The following is a 19,932-nucleotide window of genomic DNA, read 5'->3' as shown; positions in this document are numbered from 1 at the left end:
CGTCCACAGCCCCATTTACAAGTGATTCTTGGGGCTGTCGAGTCGTGGAATTCAATTGTGGGTCTCTGGGCCCCTGCTCTGGTCACCCAGAGACCTTTTGTTGGAAAGGGTGGGGTGAGGATATTTTGGTTTGTAATGTGGGGAAGGGCTGCAGTTTTTGGAATAGGCAGCATTTTAGGGAGAAATGTTATTAATCCAGAGGACAGGATGATGTAGAAAACAGGTTTCGGCAGATACAGGTTCAAATCCAGGCTCCGACATTAAGACGACTCTCCTCATTTTCTCACCTGTACAGTGAGCAAGATGGTGCAGATTAATTAATGCGACGATGCACAGTGTGGCTACTGCTGTGAAGGTGGGCGCCAGCCTGGAGGGGTGAGGATTTTACCCTTTGGACTCAAGACAGAAAAGTGGCAGGTGGGCCCAAGGTTGGGCAGCAGGAGGCCCCAGGTGGGCTGGAAGCCCTGGGCCTCTCCCCCTCCTTTTCTACACATTTATCCTCTGCAGTTGTCTCTCTCCTGTGGGGTTCCTGGGGTGCATGTGGTGATTAATTTCACTGACGGGAAACTGATGCATTTTCTGATTACTGCTTCAGAGCCTCCTGCATTCAGCTGCTGGTAAAATTAACTCACCAGGGACAATGGAGCCTTTTCCAAGGTCCAAATTGTCCTTATTTGCAGTTTGTTCTTGGCCCTAATCCAACCTGAACCAACCCGGCTGCTCCTCCACCTTCCAGAGGAGGAAGGGCCTTCAGAAGCCCAAGGCTGGAAACATTTGCACAACTCTAAATCGGGGGATAAACACATACTCTGCTTTCTATGACTGGGTTCCTGAAAGACTGTAGGTAACTGAACTGAGTGGCCGGCTGGACTCCCAGGTATGCCTGGGTCTACCCACCAGATGGCCTGGAATGTACCAGAAGCAAAAATGGATCTCCCCTCACAACCCGTCCAACTCATATTTGCCAATGACCCAGTTCAGCTCCCAGGGCTGTGCACAAACCCTCTGCCAGGCAACACACTCGTAACTGTCAGTGAGGTCGGCAGTATAGACCCCCTGAAGGCACATCTGAACCCGGGTCTGACTTCCAAGCCTCGTCTGAGCTCTGACATCCGTTCTGTACAACCCACCCTACCACCTGCTCTGCCACACGCACGCACGCACGCACGCGCGCACACACACACACACTCGCATTTGTGCTCAGCTGCTATGGGAACTTAAAATGGGGTTTTGGAAACTTCCTTGAGACTAGCCATTGAGAGACACTGAATAAGTCCTTAATTTTTCGAAAGGGTTTTATTGTTTGTCTGCTTCCAAATTTCGAGGCTCACAGTGTGATCGGGCCTAGGTGCAAGGGCGATTCTCATTTCGCAGGTGCAGAGACGACAGAAGCCTGTGGCTAGGCCTGGAAGCCAAGCGTCCTGCCCCTCCCCGCCCCCAGCAGAGCCACGCTGAGCCGTCCTGGCTGCAGGTCGGGCTTCCATTTAGGACTCCAGTTGTGCAAGTCCTTGAAAAAGGAGCTGCCACATTACTTCATGCCGGAATCTGAGTGTTCACACACTGGAATGGACTGAGGCATATCTGTGCAAATGCTTCTCACGAGGAGAGCTCAGACAACAGGAACCGAAGCAGAGAGGGTCCCTACTGACCACTTGTCCACCCCTCACCCAATGGGAAACAGGTGGAGAGGCAGGGGCCAGGATGAGAGGTCTGTCCCCCAGCCCCCGGCCTGGCTCCTGCGGCCCCGCTCCCCTTCACATCACCTCAAATCATCGCCGGGTTTGGGGAGCTGCAGGGGCAGCAGCGGAGAGCAGAGCTGGGGTTTGGAAGGACAGGAGGGACCAAGCCCCAGCTCTACCTCTCAAAGGAAAGGGCCTTGGACAAGACGCTCAGCTGCCCTGGGGATAAGAGGCCTGACTGGGACCTCCCTGTAGTCCCCAACTCCAGTGAGGTCACGGAATAAGGACAGGACTGGACTGGGCAACGAAGCCATCGCATCGCTCAGTGGCCCCCACGGTGGGGAGGATTTCTGAAGGACCACTCAAGGCAGACTAGAAAGAGAGAGGGTGGGAGGGGCACTTGGGTGAGTTAATGAAGGTCGGGTTGCCTGGGACAGGAAGTGCAAAGCAGCGAGATGAGAGAGGACCCGGGGGTGCGGGCAGTGGCCGGCCCAGCTCCTGGTGCACCTCGTCAGGGGCCTGGGTGACGCCTCGCCTGTGTTCAGCGTGGAAAACATCCTGGGCAAACGTGGGCTTTCCAACACCTAGGCTGCTGCAGGGCGGAGGAGTGATTCAGGTGCGAGAGGCAAGATTCGAGAAACGTGAAGGAAAAGGAACTTGGGACAAGAAAAAGCCTGTTAATAAGGAAAGAGGTGAAGGGACCGGAGACTGGGATCTCCCAGAGGGGACAAGGGAGAAAGCCGAAGGACAGAGGGGATGGTCAGAGGGCAGTGTCAGAACGAGTGACTGCAGAGGGAGAGCAAGCTGAGGGGTCATCCAGACGGACGCCGAAGTCCCCAGAGTGATGGCAGGAAAGGGGACAGAGAGGGAGGCTGAGTCAGGCTTCAGCTGTTGCACAAACGAGGCCCACGTGCCCTGCTGACGCCTGCTCGGAGGCCCCGAGGTGGTGGGCACAGGGCCGCGAGGCAGCAAGCGTCACGTCGGAGGACGGCTGGCAGGGCCTCTCAGTCCCCGGCCCGTCCTGAGCCTCGTCTGCGAATGGGGCCAAGCCCTAAACAGTCTATTTCTCAGGGACATCATGGAGCTCAGGGCGAAGGTGGAAGACAATGAAACATGACGGTCAGTGACAGGGATGGGGCAGACGCAGCCGGCCGTGCTGTGGGGACAGTCGTCGTGGGGACACTGCGGGCCTCATGGATCCTTCCCACGCCGGGAACGGCGCCACCTCGGGGGGCCGCGCGCTAGGCCGTGACTGCGAGTTGCTGAGTCCACACGAGGTGCAGATGTCAGGTGACCCAGCCACACCATGAGGCGCCATTCCTCTCTGGACACCTGAGTGGGCTCGGCAGAGAGCTCAGGTGACATCCAAGGGCCACACCACTCCCGAGGCCCCAGCCTGTCCCACCTGGGCGTCTGGGATCTGGGCTTTGAGGCTCCACACAAAGTAACTGCATCACCAAGTTGAAATGAGTCATTAAATGTGAATCCTCGAACCGCGGGGCTGGCCGAGCACTAAGCACATGGGTGGGCATGAAGCCCACCGCCGAGCGAGGCAGAGACGAGGCAGCGACACCTCGGCTCCACGCGCTGCCCCAGCGGAGACGCACCCCGCGCCCAAGGCCAGCCACGCCCCGCAATGCAGGGCGCCCGGAGCCTGTCCGACAATAAGCCCTACACCAACAATGAGCCCTACACCAACGTCAGGACAGAGCACACCAAGCGGAGAGATTCCCTCTGAGCAGACGGCTCTTTCCCAATAAGCAGGAACCACACTTGTAACAGAGACAGCGTGAGCTCAGGGGGAACCACAAGCTTTATTGGCTGCAAGTTCTCAGGAGCCGGGTCTGCTGGGACTGGACGTTCCTGGATGGGCACCCCCGGGCCTAAGCTAGAAAAAGGGAGGAAAAGGGAGAATTTTAGGCCCATTGGAGGGTTTCTGAAGTGAGATCCCTGACAGTTAAAGGTGAGACTGTTATTCTGAAACTATTGCCAAAGACATAATGTTTGGTCAGTAAATATTTACAGAACCTAATGACCATGAGATCCTACTGTACTCACTCATTCAAAAATGTTTATCAAATGCCTACTACGTGCAGGCACTTTTCACTGTATTTCTCATGGGTGCAAATAGCACACAAGTTTAATAATTACAACCACTGAAACCACGGCATGAGAAAACAAAATTTTTTGTGTACTTCTGGCAGAAGAACATGGCTGGATGCGGAGAACACGCACTCTGGTTTCATCTTCAACTTCACTTTTCAAAAGAAGTCATTTCCTGCCCGGCACCCATTCCCCCACCCCAAATGGCTTTCAGTGGAAGAAACTCGAAGGGGCATTCATTACCTCCAGGTTTCCTCTGGCCTTTCGAAGGATTTTGTGGGTCACGACCACTGAGGAGAGAGCGAAGAAGGGGATGATTAGACCCGGGTGCCCAGGCGGACCCTCTAAGAGCTGGGTGCAGGGAGGAGGAGCCCCCTGAACCCTGGGTGGTTCAGACAAGCCTGAAGCACACAGACCAGAGAGGCATGAAGCCCCCACCGGCCCGTCACGCACCCCAGGACCAAAGAATCCATCAGAGAGGGTGGCCCGGAGACGAGACTGCACATCCATGCTCAGCCACGACCTCACAGCGACACCAGAGCAGAGCCTGCTGCACCATGTTCTAGAAGACAAAGGCCGAGGCTCTGCGAGGCCGGCCGGGGGCTCAGGTACCCTCGGGCTCACCTCTACGGCCCCGGGAGGGCGATGGGGCAGGGTGGGGCTGGTGTCTGACAAGCACCCCGCATGCTCTGGTTTCCCAGCCCTCCGGAGAAGCAGCTCTGGGAAGCAAACCCATGTGCGGAGGCCACGCCAGGGGCCAGGGCAGTTCTGGGAAGTCAAACGTGTCCAGGGCCGTCCTGAGAGCAGGCGCGGAAAGACCCGGGAGAAAGCCCGGCGCATCCCCTCCTCAGCGGGCAGACAAGCCCTGCATGGTTCCCTGCACAGCCACGTGCTACCAGGACAAGGGCCTAGCGGGGGCCAGTGGGGGCGCCTGCAGATCTGGCTCTGAGCCGAGCACGGGCAGAGGCCCGGCGTGCCGCAGCCCACGGGAGGGACAGGAGCACCTGCCACTCGGGGCAGCATCTGTACAGTGGGGTGGCTTCTTCCCTCCGTCCCCTCTTGTCCAACACAAACCCCAGCAGCAGGAACGCTGGCCCGGAAGAGGTCCCTTGGCCTGCTCAGGGGCCCATCCTAAGAGGGTTTGGTGAGGGCCAGAGAGGCAGCTACTCCCTGGGAAAGAGGACACAGGCTTCTGGAACTGGGCCTTTGGCCAATGGTGCCCAAGGCTGAAACAGATGCCCCGTCAAGCTCCCTGATGGCTCATTCAGAACAGGTGCCATGTGGTGGCCTTGAGAAAATATTTATTTCTTGCCTCAGAAAAATTTCCATCTGGAAATAATGAAGTCTGTTTGCAATCTGTGACGCCAGGGGAAGGACAGACACTGTGGGATTGTTTCGACTGGGCAAAATGAACTTCAGAGGCCCGCTGCCTCTCCGTGCCTTCGCCCCAACCCCATGCCGCAGGGCGGCCGTTCCACCCCGGGTCCAAGGATGTGCTCTGGGGTGCCCTACATCCCCGGAAACTAAGTTCAAATTTTTGTGTGTTCGTGGACGTAGGCATCTTTCTGGAGACAGATCACGCCCCTCCTGAGAGTCGCCAACAGACCTGTGACCCAGAAAGATGAGGTATCGCGGCTGTGGGTTAAACATACCGTGGGAATGGCACCGAAAGAACGAGACTCCCAGCGGAAAGCTGGGGCTCGCCCGGCCCGGGTGAAGGGCCCCCACGTCTGACCAGCTCTGCCCACCTCCCAGGGCACGAGATCCACTGCGACGAGCAGCCCGAGGGGCAGAGGGGAAAGGACACATCCCACGTCCGGGCTTGCCCAGAGTGAGGCCGGACGCAGACCCAGGCACTTTTCAGGGTGACGTGAACCCCGAGGCCAGAACCCCACAAACGTGTACCGCTCTGCCAGAGCGACCGACCCCCTCTCGTCAACGGCCCTCTGTGGGCCCCGTCGGGCCTCCCCACTGCCTGCCTGGGGACTGCCACAGTCTCCCGACCTCCTGACCCCTCCACACTCAGCCACAGGACCTTCTGACACACTGTGGTCCCTGTCAGCGCCTGCCGCTCGCTGGGTCCGGCCCACACGCTGTTTGTGGCCTGGCCCTGACTTATCCCCTCACTTCACCTCTCAAAGCAAGAGTCTTGGCGTGTTCAAAGCGTGTTTCCATCACTCACTTCTTGCCCGGGAGGCCACCCGCCAGAATCGTGTTCCTGCCCCCTCTCTAACTCCTACTCAACCTCAAGACCCAGGTGATCCAGGGCTTTGAAGCACCTCTCGGGCTACCTGAGATGCAGGTGCATCGTCCTGCAGCTCGTTTGTGTGTCTCCCCCATGAGTCAAAGCTCCACACTGGCAAGAACTGTCTCGTTCACCCCTGTTGCCAGGGCCTCACAAACTCAGTGCTCGCTTGGTGACTACGTGTCCCTTTGTGGCAGTTCGAACTCTGCCAGTCACAGGCTGTTTTCAGAAGGCTCCGGGGGTGAGTAAGGAGAAGTCTCACTGACGATAATCTGTCTGTGCTTCTCAGAAATGCCCCGGAAATGCTGGGCTTTGCTGAGAGAGCAGCGCAAGGCCGTGAGGAAGGTGCTGGATCGCGGCGCTCCTAAGTCAGGGAAGCGACAGGCAGGCAGCCCGAGACGCGGCCAGGCTGTGCTGCCAGGGGCACCAGGAGAAACTCGGGCCGCCCTCCAAACACGCGGCGGAATGAGCGCTGCGGGCTGACGTGGGAAAACGCAGCTGCTCCCCCCAGCTCTGAAGCTCCCACACCGGGGTGGGCTGAGCCGACCTCGCGAAGGCCATGCTACTTCCCCGACCTCCATCCAGTCTCTGCATCTGCCTCGAAAAGTCGTTCTCAAATCTTTGTCCTCCCCAAGACGCCTGCCTGGCCCGCGGGGGGGCAGCTGCGCCAGCAACCTCCTGCACGTGGATGCAATCGGTCGACGCTGCGCTCCGAGTGCAAGCCGCCCGCGCCTGCCGCCTGAGGCCTCACACAGCGCAGTCCGGGTCCCTCTCGCCCCCGCCCCCCTCGACCAGCCGGTCGCTCCCACTCCAGCAACGTGAACTCCTGCTGCTGGGTTCTCACGTTCAACACCTTGTTTCTTCCTCTCTGCCTTTGTCTGCACCATCTCCTTTCCATCTGACCAACGCGTACTCCACCCTGCACACTCGGCTCAGGCGTCACTTCCTCTAAGAAGCCCACCTTCCAGGACAGAGTGACATCCGCCCCACTCCCACCTCGGCGCTCCCTAAGCCCCTGCACATGTTCCTATCCCTGCACATGTCATACACCATCTTCCCAATAGGACGACAGCCCCTGGCACAGAGTAGTCCCCCTACAAAAGTCTGTTAAGGAAACTCATCTGTCTGTGCAGGTTGGGAAGGGTGAAGCAGGAAAGGCAGCCTACAAACAGGAGCCACGATGACAAGCAGTCTGGGCCCTGAAGTGGGCAGTCCAGGGCTGCTTTTCAGTCCTGAGGACGTGGTCAGACATGGTGGCTGCCCCCCACCCCCACCCCCACCAACCGCTCACTTACACTGATCAAAGATGACTTTTTCCTGGTGCTTGCTCAGCTGCAAAAGCTTCATGGTGTTTTGCAACTTCTTTTCTTGTTCAAACAACTTTTTGTGTAGCTTGGTGATCTCTGCCTCTGTTTCTCCAGTCTAGAATGAAAAGGAATTAGAAAAATGAACAAAGTTTATAAAACATATCGCATAAGCAGAATTACAAAACCATATATAAAAAAGCTAAACTTTACTAACACAAACATTCGAATAAAAACTAGAAGCCATTTTCTGCTGGTCGGATTGACAAAAGCAGGTCAAGTTCAGGGACGAGGTCTGTGGGTGTGGGGAAAGTGCCCAGCCAGGACTGCCGGTGGACTGGCGCCTGGCACAGCCAGGTGGGCGCCCTGCGAAGGCTTACCAAGTTATAGAATGCGCTTGACCCTCTGACCCAGTGATTCGCCGCAAGGAGTGACAATGTGAACGCAAGAAGATGCCTGTGTTCAAGGGTTTCTATCTCAGCGTTGTTCGTAGTAGGAAAAAATAAACAACCTGATTTGTCTTAATAGGGGTCCAGATAAATGAATTATAGTATTTATATACAATGGAATAATTTTGCAGCTATTAAAAATGATATTGTAGAACTCTATTCATTGACATTGAAAGATGATAATAATTAGTGACAAAAAGAACCCAGAACTGCTAGTGTGTATCAGGCATTCCCATTTCATAAATTGAATACATATATCTATATCCATAGACGGGTATATCACGATGTCTAGAAAAATTTGGTGACACAGAGACATCATCAAAATGTGAGTAGTGATTACTCTCGGGAAATGTGATTTGGAATGTTTTATTCCCATTTTTTAAAATTTATCAGAATCAATCGAATTTTTCAATAAAAACTACAAATATTAATGCTTAAATCCTAAAAAGAGATATAAAAGCATTATTAGGAAAGTATGACCCATCAGGAGAACCTATTTTGATTTTTCAGAAATGAGGAAAACGCGGACGGGCAGCAAAACCAGAGTCCCCAGTCCTCTGAAGTGAGAGGTGCACGGCACCGAGGCCATCTTGACTAGTCCCCCGCCTAATCCTTAGGGTTAGGGACACTCGCTTTCTCGTAAAATACCCTGACTGCACGGTGCTCCGGCACAAACCACTCTCTGCTACATCGAAACACCTCTGCTCCCGAGAGGGGAGATGTTTGGCTGTCAGCTTACGAGAGTCCCCTCAGTTTGTCCCCAAACTTATTTTTGACAGCTGAACTTGGAATCAGTACAGCAAGTCCTGGAACGACACTGTCTAGTTCAATATTTCATTTTAACGTTGACGAGATGCCACAGGAACTTAACTCTGGTTTCTATCAATTAGCCTATAGTAAAACTGGTTTCGTTATATATCATTTCGCCTAAAAGTCATGGAACTTACTGTATATGATTTAATCACTACGTAAACCCATAAAAATATGTGTATGAAAAGAGTAAGCTGGTTGATAAAGGCAAGTCACTGAAAGCACATTTCTGGCATATTAGGTGTGGGTAAATCAACTATAAAAGTTGTGGGAGGAACAAGGTCTAGAAGAATTCTATATTCAAATTGCTTTGCAAGTGTCTAAGTCTTTTCTTCATCTTAAAGAAACAGAAATTGGAAGTGACAGACATACATTATGGATGTAGTTTATGAAAGAAAGGAAATGTAGAACTCCCATCAGCAGACCCATATTCAAAGAAAAGGCTCTGGCCCTACATCAAAAGAATGGCAAATGAATGTGCATTTAACTGTTAAACTAAAATGTTTAAGGTATGTATCATTTTTTGATTCCCTGCTTTAACCTACTTTTAAGATTAACCAATTGTGTCAGCTACAAGGATTTAAACTGTTCTTCCAAAACAGATCCTACTTTAAACATTAGGTTTTCTTTGATTCTCTTCCTCATGCTAAGAGCCCACAAAGATCTGTGTTCCAGACATGGCTTCAAAGGCCACACGTGCCAGGACAGTCACTCTATATTCAGAGCCTTGGCTCCTTCCACATCTGTAAAAGAGGGATGGTCCTGACCCATAAATCACATCGCAACAGAGTGAGACTCAAATGGGATGACGCCTGAAGACAGGGTGAACGATTATTTCATCCCTGCCTGGCTCGCTTCAATTCCCCTTTCTAAAGTCAAACTCAGGCATCACCTCCTCCAGGAAGCCTTCCTTGAGACGCTTCCCCACCAGGAGTCTAGGCTGGTTTCTGTTCCTTTGGGTGCCCACTGTTTCCCCTCCAGGAATACAAGCTCCCTCAGGGCAGAACTCAATTCTTCCTCTGAGCACCAGAGCCTGGCACAGAGTGGGTATTGTGAGGCCATCTGCCAACCAGGGGGTTAACTTCCACCTATACTCTTAAAACACTCTGTACATATTCTATCCAGCACTTAAAACAAGGAATTTAGATTACTGTCCGCTGTTCCTCTGAACTAGAATCTTTAGTTTTACAGGATAAACCCCTCTTGGTAGATATTGCAGGGCTCCAAAGCCCCGCTCGGTCACTTCCAGCTGTTATTGTTATGATGATGGAGCAAGGGAGTTTCAGTTTTTACTTCCAGAACGTGGGAACAATACCACCCAACTCTCGGGAGGCTGCTGTGGGATGAAGTGAGAGGCTGAGTGCACAGCAGAGTGCCTGACACCAGGAGGAGCTCAAAGAGTGACTCTTCCTCCGGCCACCGAGCTCAGCTCAGAGCTGAGAACCACGCCCTACTCATGAGCACTCTGTCTGATTTCCAGAGCTGGCTTCCTTTTGTTTTGGTTTGGTTTTGACTGTTTATTTTCTTTTTTTTACAATGAAAATCTTCAAATATTTACAAAAGTAGAAAGAAGAGGACAATAAATCACCAGGTACCCACTCAGCTTCAGCAATCATCAAATCGTGGTCAAATTTGTTTCATCAAAATCCTGCCTGTCCTCACCCTAAAATTATTTTTAAAATCAATCCTAGAAGATAATCATATTTCATCCATAAAATATTTTAGTATATAGCTCTAGAAAAAAGATTCTTTAAAAAACACACAATGATCACATCTAAAAATGGCAATAATTACTTCATATTACCAATTATGTCAGTAGACACATTTCCCTAAATACGTCCTAATTTTATTTTATTTTTTTTTGAATAACTGATTTGATTTCACTTAAATTGGAATACAAATAAACAGCATGTTTTGCATTTGATTGCCGTGTCTCTTACATCTCTTTTAATCCACTGGTTCTCAGAGCAACCAAAAGGACTTGTAAAAACAGACTGCTTCTGATCCAGTAGGTCTGGGGTACAGCCCCCAAATTTGCCTTTCTAGCTAGTTTCCAGATGATGCTGATGCTGCTGGTCCAGGGGACATAATTTGAAAACCAGTGTAAATCTGCAAGTTTCACTCTCTCTTTTCTCTCTTTTTTCCCCAGGATGAAAAGATGTTCAAAGTTCATATTGTACATTTCCTGCTTAGACCTAGAATTAAGCCATTTCTCAAACAAGCCCCATTGCCTTTTAGTGGAAAAAGGTATTTAGAAACCACAGTTTGGCGCTAAAAGTGCTCACTGGTTCTGGATTGGACATTTTTATACCTTTTATATAGAGAAATTAGTAAAATTTATTAATAGGAAATACATCATGAGTTCATATTGATACTTCCAATTCAAATTAAGGGTTGCAGGATTTTTACCCTTTTATTTTTTATTCATCAAATCTCTTCCCTGACAGTAAAAAACTCAACACAATTAGTTATTTGTTTTACCTTATAAATAGTTTCATACTGTCAATACCAATATTATTACCAAAAACTTAATCACTGAAAACAGTTTAAAATTTTCTTGCAGTTCTTTTTGCCCTTAGAGTATTTCCACTAGTGATAACATACAAATTACTGTTCTAGTCATAGAAACGTTTCCTCTTTGTGTGGTTATGCCTTTTATACTGTATACACTAAGGTCTGTCTATTTCTTCTTGCTATGAATTTTTAGACATTGCTTTTTTTCTCGTTTCATTTTTACTTATAATTATGTAAAGCATTTATGTTTTCAAAGTGAAATTTACAGAACAAGACCTATTCAGAGAAAGCAACCTTCTATCCCTGCCCTTCCATCCTCTTCCTGCTCACCCCTAAGAGTGGCCTATTTCGTTACTGTTTATCCTTCCATTAAAAAAATAAATATGTAAAAAAATTAAAACTTTCTTAGCTAAACTGATGCATATGATCACACTTTCCAGACCAGTCATAGGAACTGCAGGGGATGGTGTATTAAATGCAAAAGGCAAATTAATGACGCTCGGAGAAAACACTAGGTAATAAAAAAAACCATTGGGGTTGCTAGTGAAAACTTGGAAATCTGACTTACACACATTTCACACCAAGAAAAAGGCACTGCATGAAACACAGGCAGGGACAGGAAAGTGGCCAGAGGCAATTTAACACCACACGGGGGTCTGTGTACACCAGCGACTATATCGGGGCATCTGTAGGGTCCTTTTCGTGGCTCCAAAGTTCTCTGATGCTAAAGTGAGCACAGTCAATTCCCCGAGGAAGCCTCGGGAAGAAGAGGTGAACCACACGAGCACTGATCCATCTCTGGACTAATTTGCTACAGGGGATATTAACGTGACAATTTACACTCACGCGTGCACGCGAAATAAGAACTGCGTTCTGTCTGTTTAACAGACGTTACTAAGTACAGCGGACAAAAACATTATCGCAGTGTGTTGTGGGTGGATTTTTTAGTTCAGACATGGTGCGCTTTACAAATCATATGGGCAAATACTGGTTTGAGAGTGTAAGAGGCAATCATTCACTGATTCATTCAAAAATATGAACCGAATAGACTTGGCCCCTCATGGAAAACGTGTAAACAGACATTAAACAAATGAACGTATAATTGTAACTTGTGAAAAGGGCTATGATGACACAGAAGAGGATGCTATGACTGAGTGAACAGGGAGCTCTCTCTGAAGTAACATTTAAGCTGAGACCTGAAAGGTGAGAAGGAGCCAGACAGCTGGGAGTGGGGGCATCTGTGTCATCTAAGCCTAAGATGGAAAAAAGCTTGGTGGGTTAGAATGTGGGGCTGGAACCCAGAGGCCCCCCTTCCCTCCAACATTCCGTTTTCCTTCTACTCCAGGCCCCCACCAGCTAAAAGTGGGCAAAACATGATTTTCCTGTGCCGTGGCTGGTTACATACTTCCCCAAGCTTGCAGCACCCAAACTTCCTCCCCAGGACCCCAAGGGAGAAACCTTAGGATAGGCTCCGTAGAACCTCTCAAGCAGAGGGAGCCGCTTCACTGCTACTTCTTTGCCATGACTGACAGACCCGAGAGCTGTCAAAAGGGGTTTAACCAGAAGAGTAATGACACAGAATGCAAATTTCCCTTCTGCCTTCCTGCTGGCCTTCGGCAGGAATTTACAGGTCAGATAAACGAAGGGGGAACTCTCTCTCAGTCCACCAAGCAAGAGATCTAACTCCCCCTTAACCTGTGTGCTCCTTCTTCCAGGGCACGTTTCTCTGGTTACCAGAGTGGATGCCCACCCCGTCACAATACTACGTGTGTCCCAGACAAAAGCCTACGATCGCTTCTGCTCTATCTGAATCCTGACTGGTGCCATGGGATAAGGGGATGAGGATAGGTGTGGAGCAACTGTTCTTAATCCAGTCACACTGAAGCTACTGCAAAGTTGAGCTTTTAGGAAAGTTTCAATGGTTTTATAAGTGATTTTCATCGATTAAAAAAAAAAAAGTCGTTTCGAAGAAGTTAAAACAGGTTTGAACGAGGCCCACTAAATATGATGCTGAAAGCTAACAAAAGGCGTCAGATGGCCCAGAGAAAGGCACGTGACCTGGAAGAGACTCTGAGCAGACAGGAAGGAGCTAATCCACGAGGACAAGCTGGGACCTAAAACCCATAAATGAAAGTTTATCCTTCGGATTCAGACACTTGTGCCTTCAAACCAGCTCTATAACCCTGACTATGGGCCTCACTCCCTGGCCCTCGGTTTCCTCATGTGTAGAATGCGAACAGGATTTCCCTCAACAGAGCTATGCCAGGAGTGAGGACAGGCCTGGTCAGGGCTGCAAGGGTGCCAGGGGATGAGGTAAGAAACACAGGGAGCAGCGGGCACACCACTCTGAACAAACACAGCGCCTTCCGCGCCCTCTGACACAGTCCCCAACCTAAGGGCACGTCTGCCGAGTCAGGACCTGGGCTAGACATAAAGGAGACTGAGGCACAAGCCCTAGTGGCATCTCTGAGCCTCTGAATCCATGTGCCGCCACCCACCTGCTCACAGTGAAGGGTGCACTGGCCATTTGTGGGGAGTGAGACCCTCCAGAGAAGCGTCAGTAACCTCGCGGCCTCTTCCAGGGTCAGCTTGGCTGTGTTCACGGTGGTGACGAACCTGCTCAGGGGTGCCGAGTGTAGACCCTGCATGGAGGAACAAGAGGGTTGTTACTTGTGGGCTGGAAAAAGATTCCAGACGAGCCAGCATTAGTAGGCAGCATAAATCTCCAGACCGCAGGGCTTACGTTCCACATGCTGAGCAACAGCCTAGTGCCAGATGACACCAATTTATTGTTCTTAAAAGACTAGTGAATTGTAGATTATGAGAGAATTTCGGTGGTGATTTTAACCGAATCAATAACCGTGATTAATAACCACCTGCATTAACTATATTTACTATGCCAAGAAGAGGGCCCGGGGTAGGGCCACTCCCTGCTCCACGGCCCACGGAGCCTCTCCGGAAAGCAAACAAACGACGCCAATAGCAAGGGACACAACATGAACCTTTCTGAGTCAGCCGTCCCTGCTAAATGGCTCTGCTTACTGCCTGGACGACAGCGGGGGGCCTCGTCCAGGCCCTCTCACCCGCTCTGCTGGCCGAAGCAGACTCAAACTGGGGGATGTCAAGAGCACGAGGAAGCAAAGGCCGTGAGTCAGAGATGGGAAAACAAAGTAAATTTAAAAAAAAGAAATTCTTCACAATAAAATAAATACAAAATAAAATAACACACCCTTTTTAGCCACCGAATTAGCAAGAAAAAAAAACTTGTATGTAAAAATACTCAGTGAAGACAAAGATGTAGAGAAATAACAATATTTTTGTAAAGTGATGCAGCAAGATTTATCACAAGAGCCCTAAAGAGTTCACAACTTCCGCTTCTGAGAATTTGCCCCTAATGAATTATTCGAGGATATGACCAGACATCTATTTAGAAGGATCATCACAGCTTAAATGTCCAACAACCGGTTTAAGAGTAAAAATAAACAGTGGTACATCCATATGTTCTTTTCCAGCCATTAAAAGTCAAATTCTAGAAATATACTGAATAAGAAAAATGTTAATGTACTGTGAACTGGAAGTCAAAATATGGAGTTCATGTACGTTTGAGACAGTTTTATTAAACTTTACAAATGAGCTAAAAGCATATATCAAAATTTTAAGGGTTCAGGACTGGTATATTTATAGATATTTTGTTTTTATGCTTTCCTACAGTTTCTAGCTTTTGTACAATAAAGATTATAATTAGAAAAGAATAATCTTGTTACTATTAATTCATTTAACAAATATTTACACCACGTGTCTATTCCACGCCAGGACTCGTGCTAGGTAGATAAACAGTATTGGGCAAAACAGACATTATCCCTGCTCTCTCGGACCCTATTATCTAGTGGAATGTCAAATGCAAAATTGACTTTTACAATATAATAGTAAAACAAAATAAAACTAAAAGGCAAAACAGGTATCAGGAAACAGGGGCCTCAAGCACCCTCAGGAGGGACCTGGGAGGAGGAACGGAAAGTGTGACCCACAGAAGCTGGGAGGTTGGGTCCAGTCTGGTGGGGGGAAAAATTTGACCCCAAACCTTGGAGAAAGTGAATGAATGAGTAACTTTATGTCAAGTGCCTGGCACACAGGTCCTCAATGAAAGATAACTTTAAAAGGAAGGTTCCAGTGGGAGGAGGCAGGAAGAAGGGGTAGCTAAGAGGGACTGAGGGGTCTTCCAAGCCAGAGGGCACGGGGAGCCAGGATGTGGCTGGCAAGGAGGATGACAGCATGCAGCCCAGCCTGACAGGGGCAGGGCACACACGGGGCACACGGGAGGTGAAACTGGGGAGCGAGGCAGTAGAACTAGAAATTTGAAATGCTTGGCATCTGAACAGTACCCAGGGGGAACTGGAGGTTTCAGCACAGATGAGTGAGGTGACAAACAATGTTCTTCAGGCAGTAGCAACATGACACAGAAAGAGAGCACCTAGGAGGATGGAGAGATGAGTTCAAATCCTGACTGCTCCAAGCTACTCCACCTCAGCATCTGTAAAGCAGGAACGACGTCAACCACTTCACGGGTTGTCCTGGGATGAGAGGGAGTACTGTGCTAACAGCTCCTCTGCATGAAGAGGCGGCAGGGGCAAGCAACCTGGAGGTGGGTGTAGGACATCGCACGCTGGCAAGCTCATCGCAAAGCGGCTGAGACGTCACGGTGCGGCTGACCATATGCTGCATGAGGATCTGCGTGTCTAGCCACCTTATTCACCGCTGCAGCCCCAGAGCCTGAGCCACAGAGGCCTGGGTGGGTGGTGGCCAGGTGACTAGAAAGAGGAACAGATGGACACACTGGAGGACAGAAGGATGGACAGGAGGCTAGCAGACAGAGGGAGTCATGGGGCAGATCCCAGTAACGCAGTGTATCAACCTCAACCAGTGTTCCTCCCACAGGAAACAACAGGGGTCCCCCAGACTGGAGCTGACCTCGTGGCTTTCGTGGGCTACGCTTCCAGGTTCCTCGTTTCAAGGTCTTACTGAAGCCAGGTGCGCCCCTGCCCCAGGCGCCCCACCAACACGTCCTTTCCTGCCCCCACTGAGTATCTGTCTCCCTCCAGCTGTCGGTCAGGTTACCTTCGTTTCCAGCTCTCGACCTGTGGGGCTGGGAACCTCTTGAATCTGAATGTCCATCTCGGCAAGGAGCTTCTGGCCCTGGCCAATCTGCTTACAGAGGGCATCATAGTCCTCAATCATGCCCAGGACGTGGCAGCCACTCTCGCTGGCCCACAAGTGGCGGCCAGGGACCAGGCCAGACATGCACGGGATGCTGGTGGCTGAGCTGATACTGACGCAGGAGAGGGAGTCCATGTCATTGACAGAGAGCGAAGGAGTCTCTGAAGCTACAGAATGGGAGGGAAGATGTCAGAACTACTGGGGGCAGCACCCCGTGTTCGCTGAGCTGCACTCAACAATGGTGAAGCCAGACAGGAGGGCTAAAAATGGCCCTCAGGCCCACATGCCACAGACGCAGCCCAGAGAAGAAAGAGGCCGGGCTCCAGGACCTCAGTCTGTTTATTACCCCACACTGGGCTTATTCCCCATGTGGGAGAAGCTCGATTCAATTCAGCTTATCAGGTCAGGCACCCAGTCTGCAGAAGACTCTGATTTAGACAGATGAATCAGGCCAGTGCCCGCACTCCCGGAGCCCGTGGTCTAGTAAGAATACAGACATTGCGTGGGAGGTACAACAGCGCAATGACGGAGAGACGGGGCTCAGGGCTAAAAATAATCAATTCTCCGTGCAGGAACGGAGATCAGGGAAGGCTTCCCAGACGAAGCAACAATTGAGCTAGATTGAATAGGTAACAAGAATTACGCTAAACAAAGGGAAAAGTCCATTCCTTTTTACTTTTGGATAGACAGAAGTCTGGATAAATATTTGTCACTGGGGACATCAGAAAGGCATTTCACAGTGAAGTTTGCACTCATGAGTCTTGAAGTAGCAGGACTTCCACCGGCAGAGAATGAGACAAGGGCAGTCTGGACAAGGAGAGGGCCGGACTGCAAAGTCCCAGTGGGAGGAAGGTGGGCCTGTCCGCAGAACGGCGACCCTGCAGACAGGCTGCCTGAGAATGTGAGGGCAGCAGGGTAAGGCTCTGAAAGCCATGGAAAGTGTCACGCTTTAATTAATAGAGACGCAATGACATTGCTGAATTGGTAATACCCAGGAACAGATTAACTGGCTGGGAGAAGGAGATCACTAGCTAGAAATGCTGAGAACGTGAATCCCCGATTCCTGCCAGATACCCTCTTGGGACCAGGGACCCCCTTTGTCTTCGATTTAAAATGTCCTACTGCCAAACCCAACCCTGTCATAGTTACCCAGAGTTCAGCTTTGTACCTGATGTTGGTGGCGCTGCCACGGTGGAATCAAACAGATCATACGCATTTTCAGTCGCCATGGGACAGGTGTCGCCATCTATGACATGCAAAATAAGAGAAGGAAAACAAATTGTCAGGAGTTTTCATTTCCCTCTCATCAGCACTCGAGAGCGCTGAGGGAGAACACAGCGAATAGCAGACACACACAGCATTCATTCACATCCGCGCTGGGCCTCGCTCCTGCCAGGCCACATGCAGGACGCGGGGATAAGAGTGAGCAGGCCTGGTACCCTCCCCAGAAGGACCCCCGCCTACTCCCCGGAAGGGCCCTCATGTCCAGACAAGTAAACAGGAAGTTTCCCTTCAGAGTGGTCAGGGCTAAGCGGGGAAAGTCTGGGCCTAGGGTAACTCCGGTGAAACCCGAGGAGAGAAAGAAGTGCAGGCAGAGGAATGAGTGAGCCATCACGACGAACTCAGGGACAGTCCAGCGCTTCAACTGGCTGAGCCCAGGGTGCCGGGGAAGGACGCGGCGAGATGCCAGGCCAGAAGTGTGAGGACCGCAGGGGCCCACTCAAGGGGCTGAGGCCTGTGTGTTGGACTGGAGGAGGGAGTCTGGAGGCTGCTGTAGGAACCCGAGCCCCCCAAAGTAGGATCTGGGATGTGGTGCACGTGAAACAACGTGAGATGAAACTAGTTACACATTGTAAGAGATGGCCTGTGACTTGTACGGCGTGGAAAGCACCTTCTCTTCGGAACTCTCCGTAGTTGTGGGTGGGACGGCACGGTAATCAGATTTCTTGGAAGAGGAGACCGAGGGACGGAGACTGCAGTGATCTGCCCAGCATCATCCAGAGCACGGGTGGCCCAGCGAGGACCCTGTCCAGGCCTTAACCCCGCCCAGCTCCTCCCCCAGGCACACTGTGAGGGATCGCTTTCTACCAAAACCTTTCAAACTGGTGCACTTAATTACAGTCCTGAAAAGTCTGCAAAGGAAGAAATGCTGCTGCCTATGATACCATCCTAATCTTCGCTCGAGGAAACGAGAACGTTCCCGCCGAGTCAGGGCTGTGACTCCCGAACACATTCCTCTGGACACCTCTTGCAAGGCACACCCAGGGCTGGCCTGGGACGAATTTCGAAAGCAGGCACAGGCTGTTTGATGGCGTCCTCACCTCGGCTGCCCCAACTCTCCTTCTAGGGCACCCCGAGCACTGAACCGTTCTCCCTGCTTCGGTCTCCCCAGCCCACCCCCACGATCTCCTTGGTCCCACCTCCTCAGGGCCCTCGGAGGGGCGGGGAGCAGACCTATATTTGAAACCGTGATGCCCACCGCGGACGTATAGTCCATGCAGACGGTGACAGAATGGCACCCTCCAACCTTTCGAGATTCTACAAGAGGATTTTATCCAAGAATACCGTTTAACAGCAAAAAGCATATTAACATCAACATTTACTAAAGCTCCAAATCAGAGACCAATTTCATAATCACCAGTGTAATGGTTTGGTGTCAGACAATCTGAAAACAATAATTAAGAAGCCCGTGTGAAAAAAGGAAAACCATTTATCACGTAATATTGGGCAAAAACAAAAAAAGGGCACAGAATGGCACAAAACCCAACTTGAACAATATATGCCTACATTTCGTTACCAAATAAAGAGAAACATGCAAAGCAAAAAATTAACATTTTGTAGAATCGTGAAGGATTTTTTTTTTCACCTTTCTTTCATGTTGTCAGGTCATCTCTTTGGTTAAAATTTTAAATTCCTTATCAAGGAAAAACCAAGCTTGAAAGCAGAATGACTGGGTACTCTTGTGTAAGAAATTTTGATTTTTAATTAAAAGCAACAGACTTAATTCCCAATCCAAGTAAAGATAAGTCCCGACTTTGATACGGTACTTCTTTATAAAGCATGCTGACATTCCTTGTCCCACTGGATGTGCACAGCCACCCTGTGGGCGTAAGGATGACGACCCCCGGGCTCCGGTCACTCTGGAAGGTCAGGTGGTACTTCAGGGACGGCAGTGGACTCGGAGCTGAAAACCGATTTCTAGCTCCAGTCTCCGAACTACCTGTGTCGCTTAGGGCAAGTCCAGGACCCTGAGTCTCAGCTCCTTCATTCACAGAGCAGAGACGATGGCCTCACCGTGTGCTGGTTCGTTCCAGGCCCTCTGCAGGGCAGGTGGCAGAAGGGTGACCGAACCCAGTCTTGTCCTCTTTCTGCCACCCTAAACGGCCTCTGCAGGGCTAGACAATAAACCCACAAGCAAATGCAAAAAGGAACCAGTTTTCCTACCTATCAGGATGCTTTTCAGATCCCGAAAAACACTGTCAGCCAGACTAAGAGGTTTAAATTCTCTTCTGAAAGCAGTAAGAGGGACTGAAAAGGGTTTTCGGCAGTGGAGTGATGTGGGCAGGACTAAATGGACAGGAGGAGCAAGACCCGAGGGCGGCTGGGAGCCCACA

General features: G+C 50.5%; 1 protein-coding gene across 7 annotated transcripts in view; it reads right to left on the bottom strand.

Moving 5' to 3' along the window:
* Positions 1-3,474: 3,474 nt before the first annotated feature.
* Positions 3,475-19,932, bottom strand: part of CDK5RAP2 (CDK5 regulatory subunit associated protein 2) — a 157,747-nt gene continuing 141,289 nt past the window's right edge. For all 7 annotated transcript variants that reach the window (XM_025050458.1, XM_025050456.1, XM_025050457.1 and 4 more), the window contains 6 exons: positions 17,487-17,564; positions 16,220-16,485; positions 13,603-13,746; positions 7,323-7,449; positions 4,026-4,072; positions 3,475-3,567 (listed from right to left, as the gene is read on the bottom strand). In XM_025050458.1, the coding sequence (XP_024906226.1) occupies positions 3,511-3,567; positions 4,026-4,072; positions 7,323-7,449; positions 13,603-13,746; positions 16,220-16,485; positions 17,487-17,564 (719 nt within the window). In that variant the 3' untranslated portion in view covers positions 3,475-3,510. The remainder of the gene's footprint in view (positions 3,568-4,025; positions 4,073-7,322; positions 7,450-13,602; positions 13,747-16,219; positions 16,486-17,486; positions 17,565-19,932) is intronic.

Source organism: Pteropus alecto, unplaced genomic scaffold (assembly GCF_000325575.1).
Source record: "Pteropus alecto unplaced genomic scaffold, ASM32557v1 scaffold226, whole genome shotgun sequence".
Classification (NCBI taxonomy): domain Eukaryota; kingdom Metazoa; phylum Chordata; class Mammalia; order Chiroptera; family Pteropodidae; genus Pteropus; species Pteropus alecto.
The sequence above is the reverse complement of the archived record's forward strand: the minus strand, read 5'-3'. Positions and strand labels throughout refer to the sequence as shown.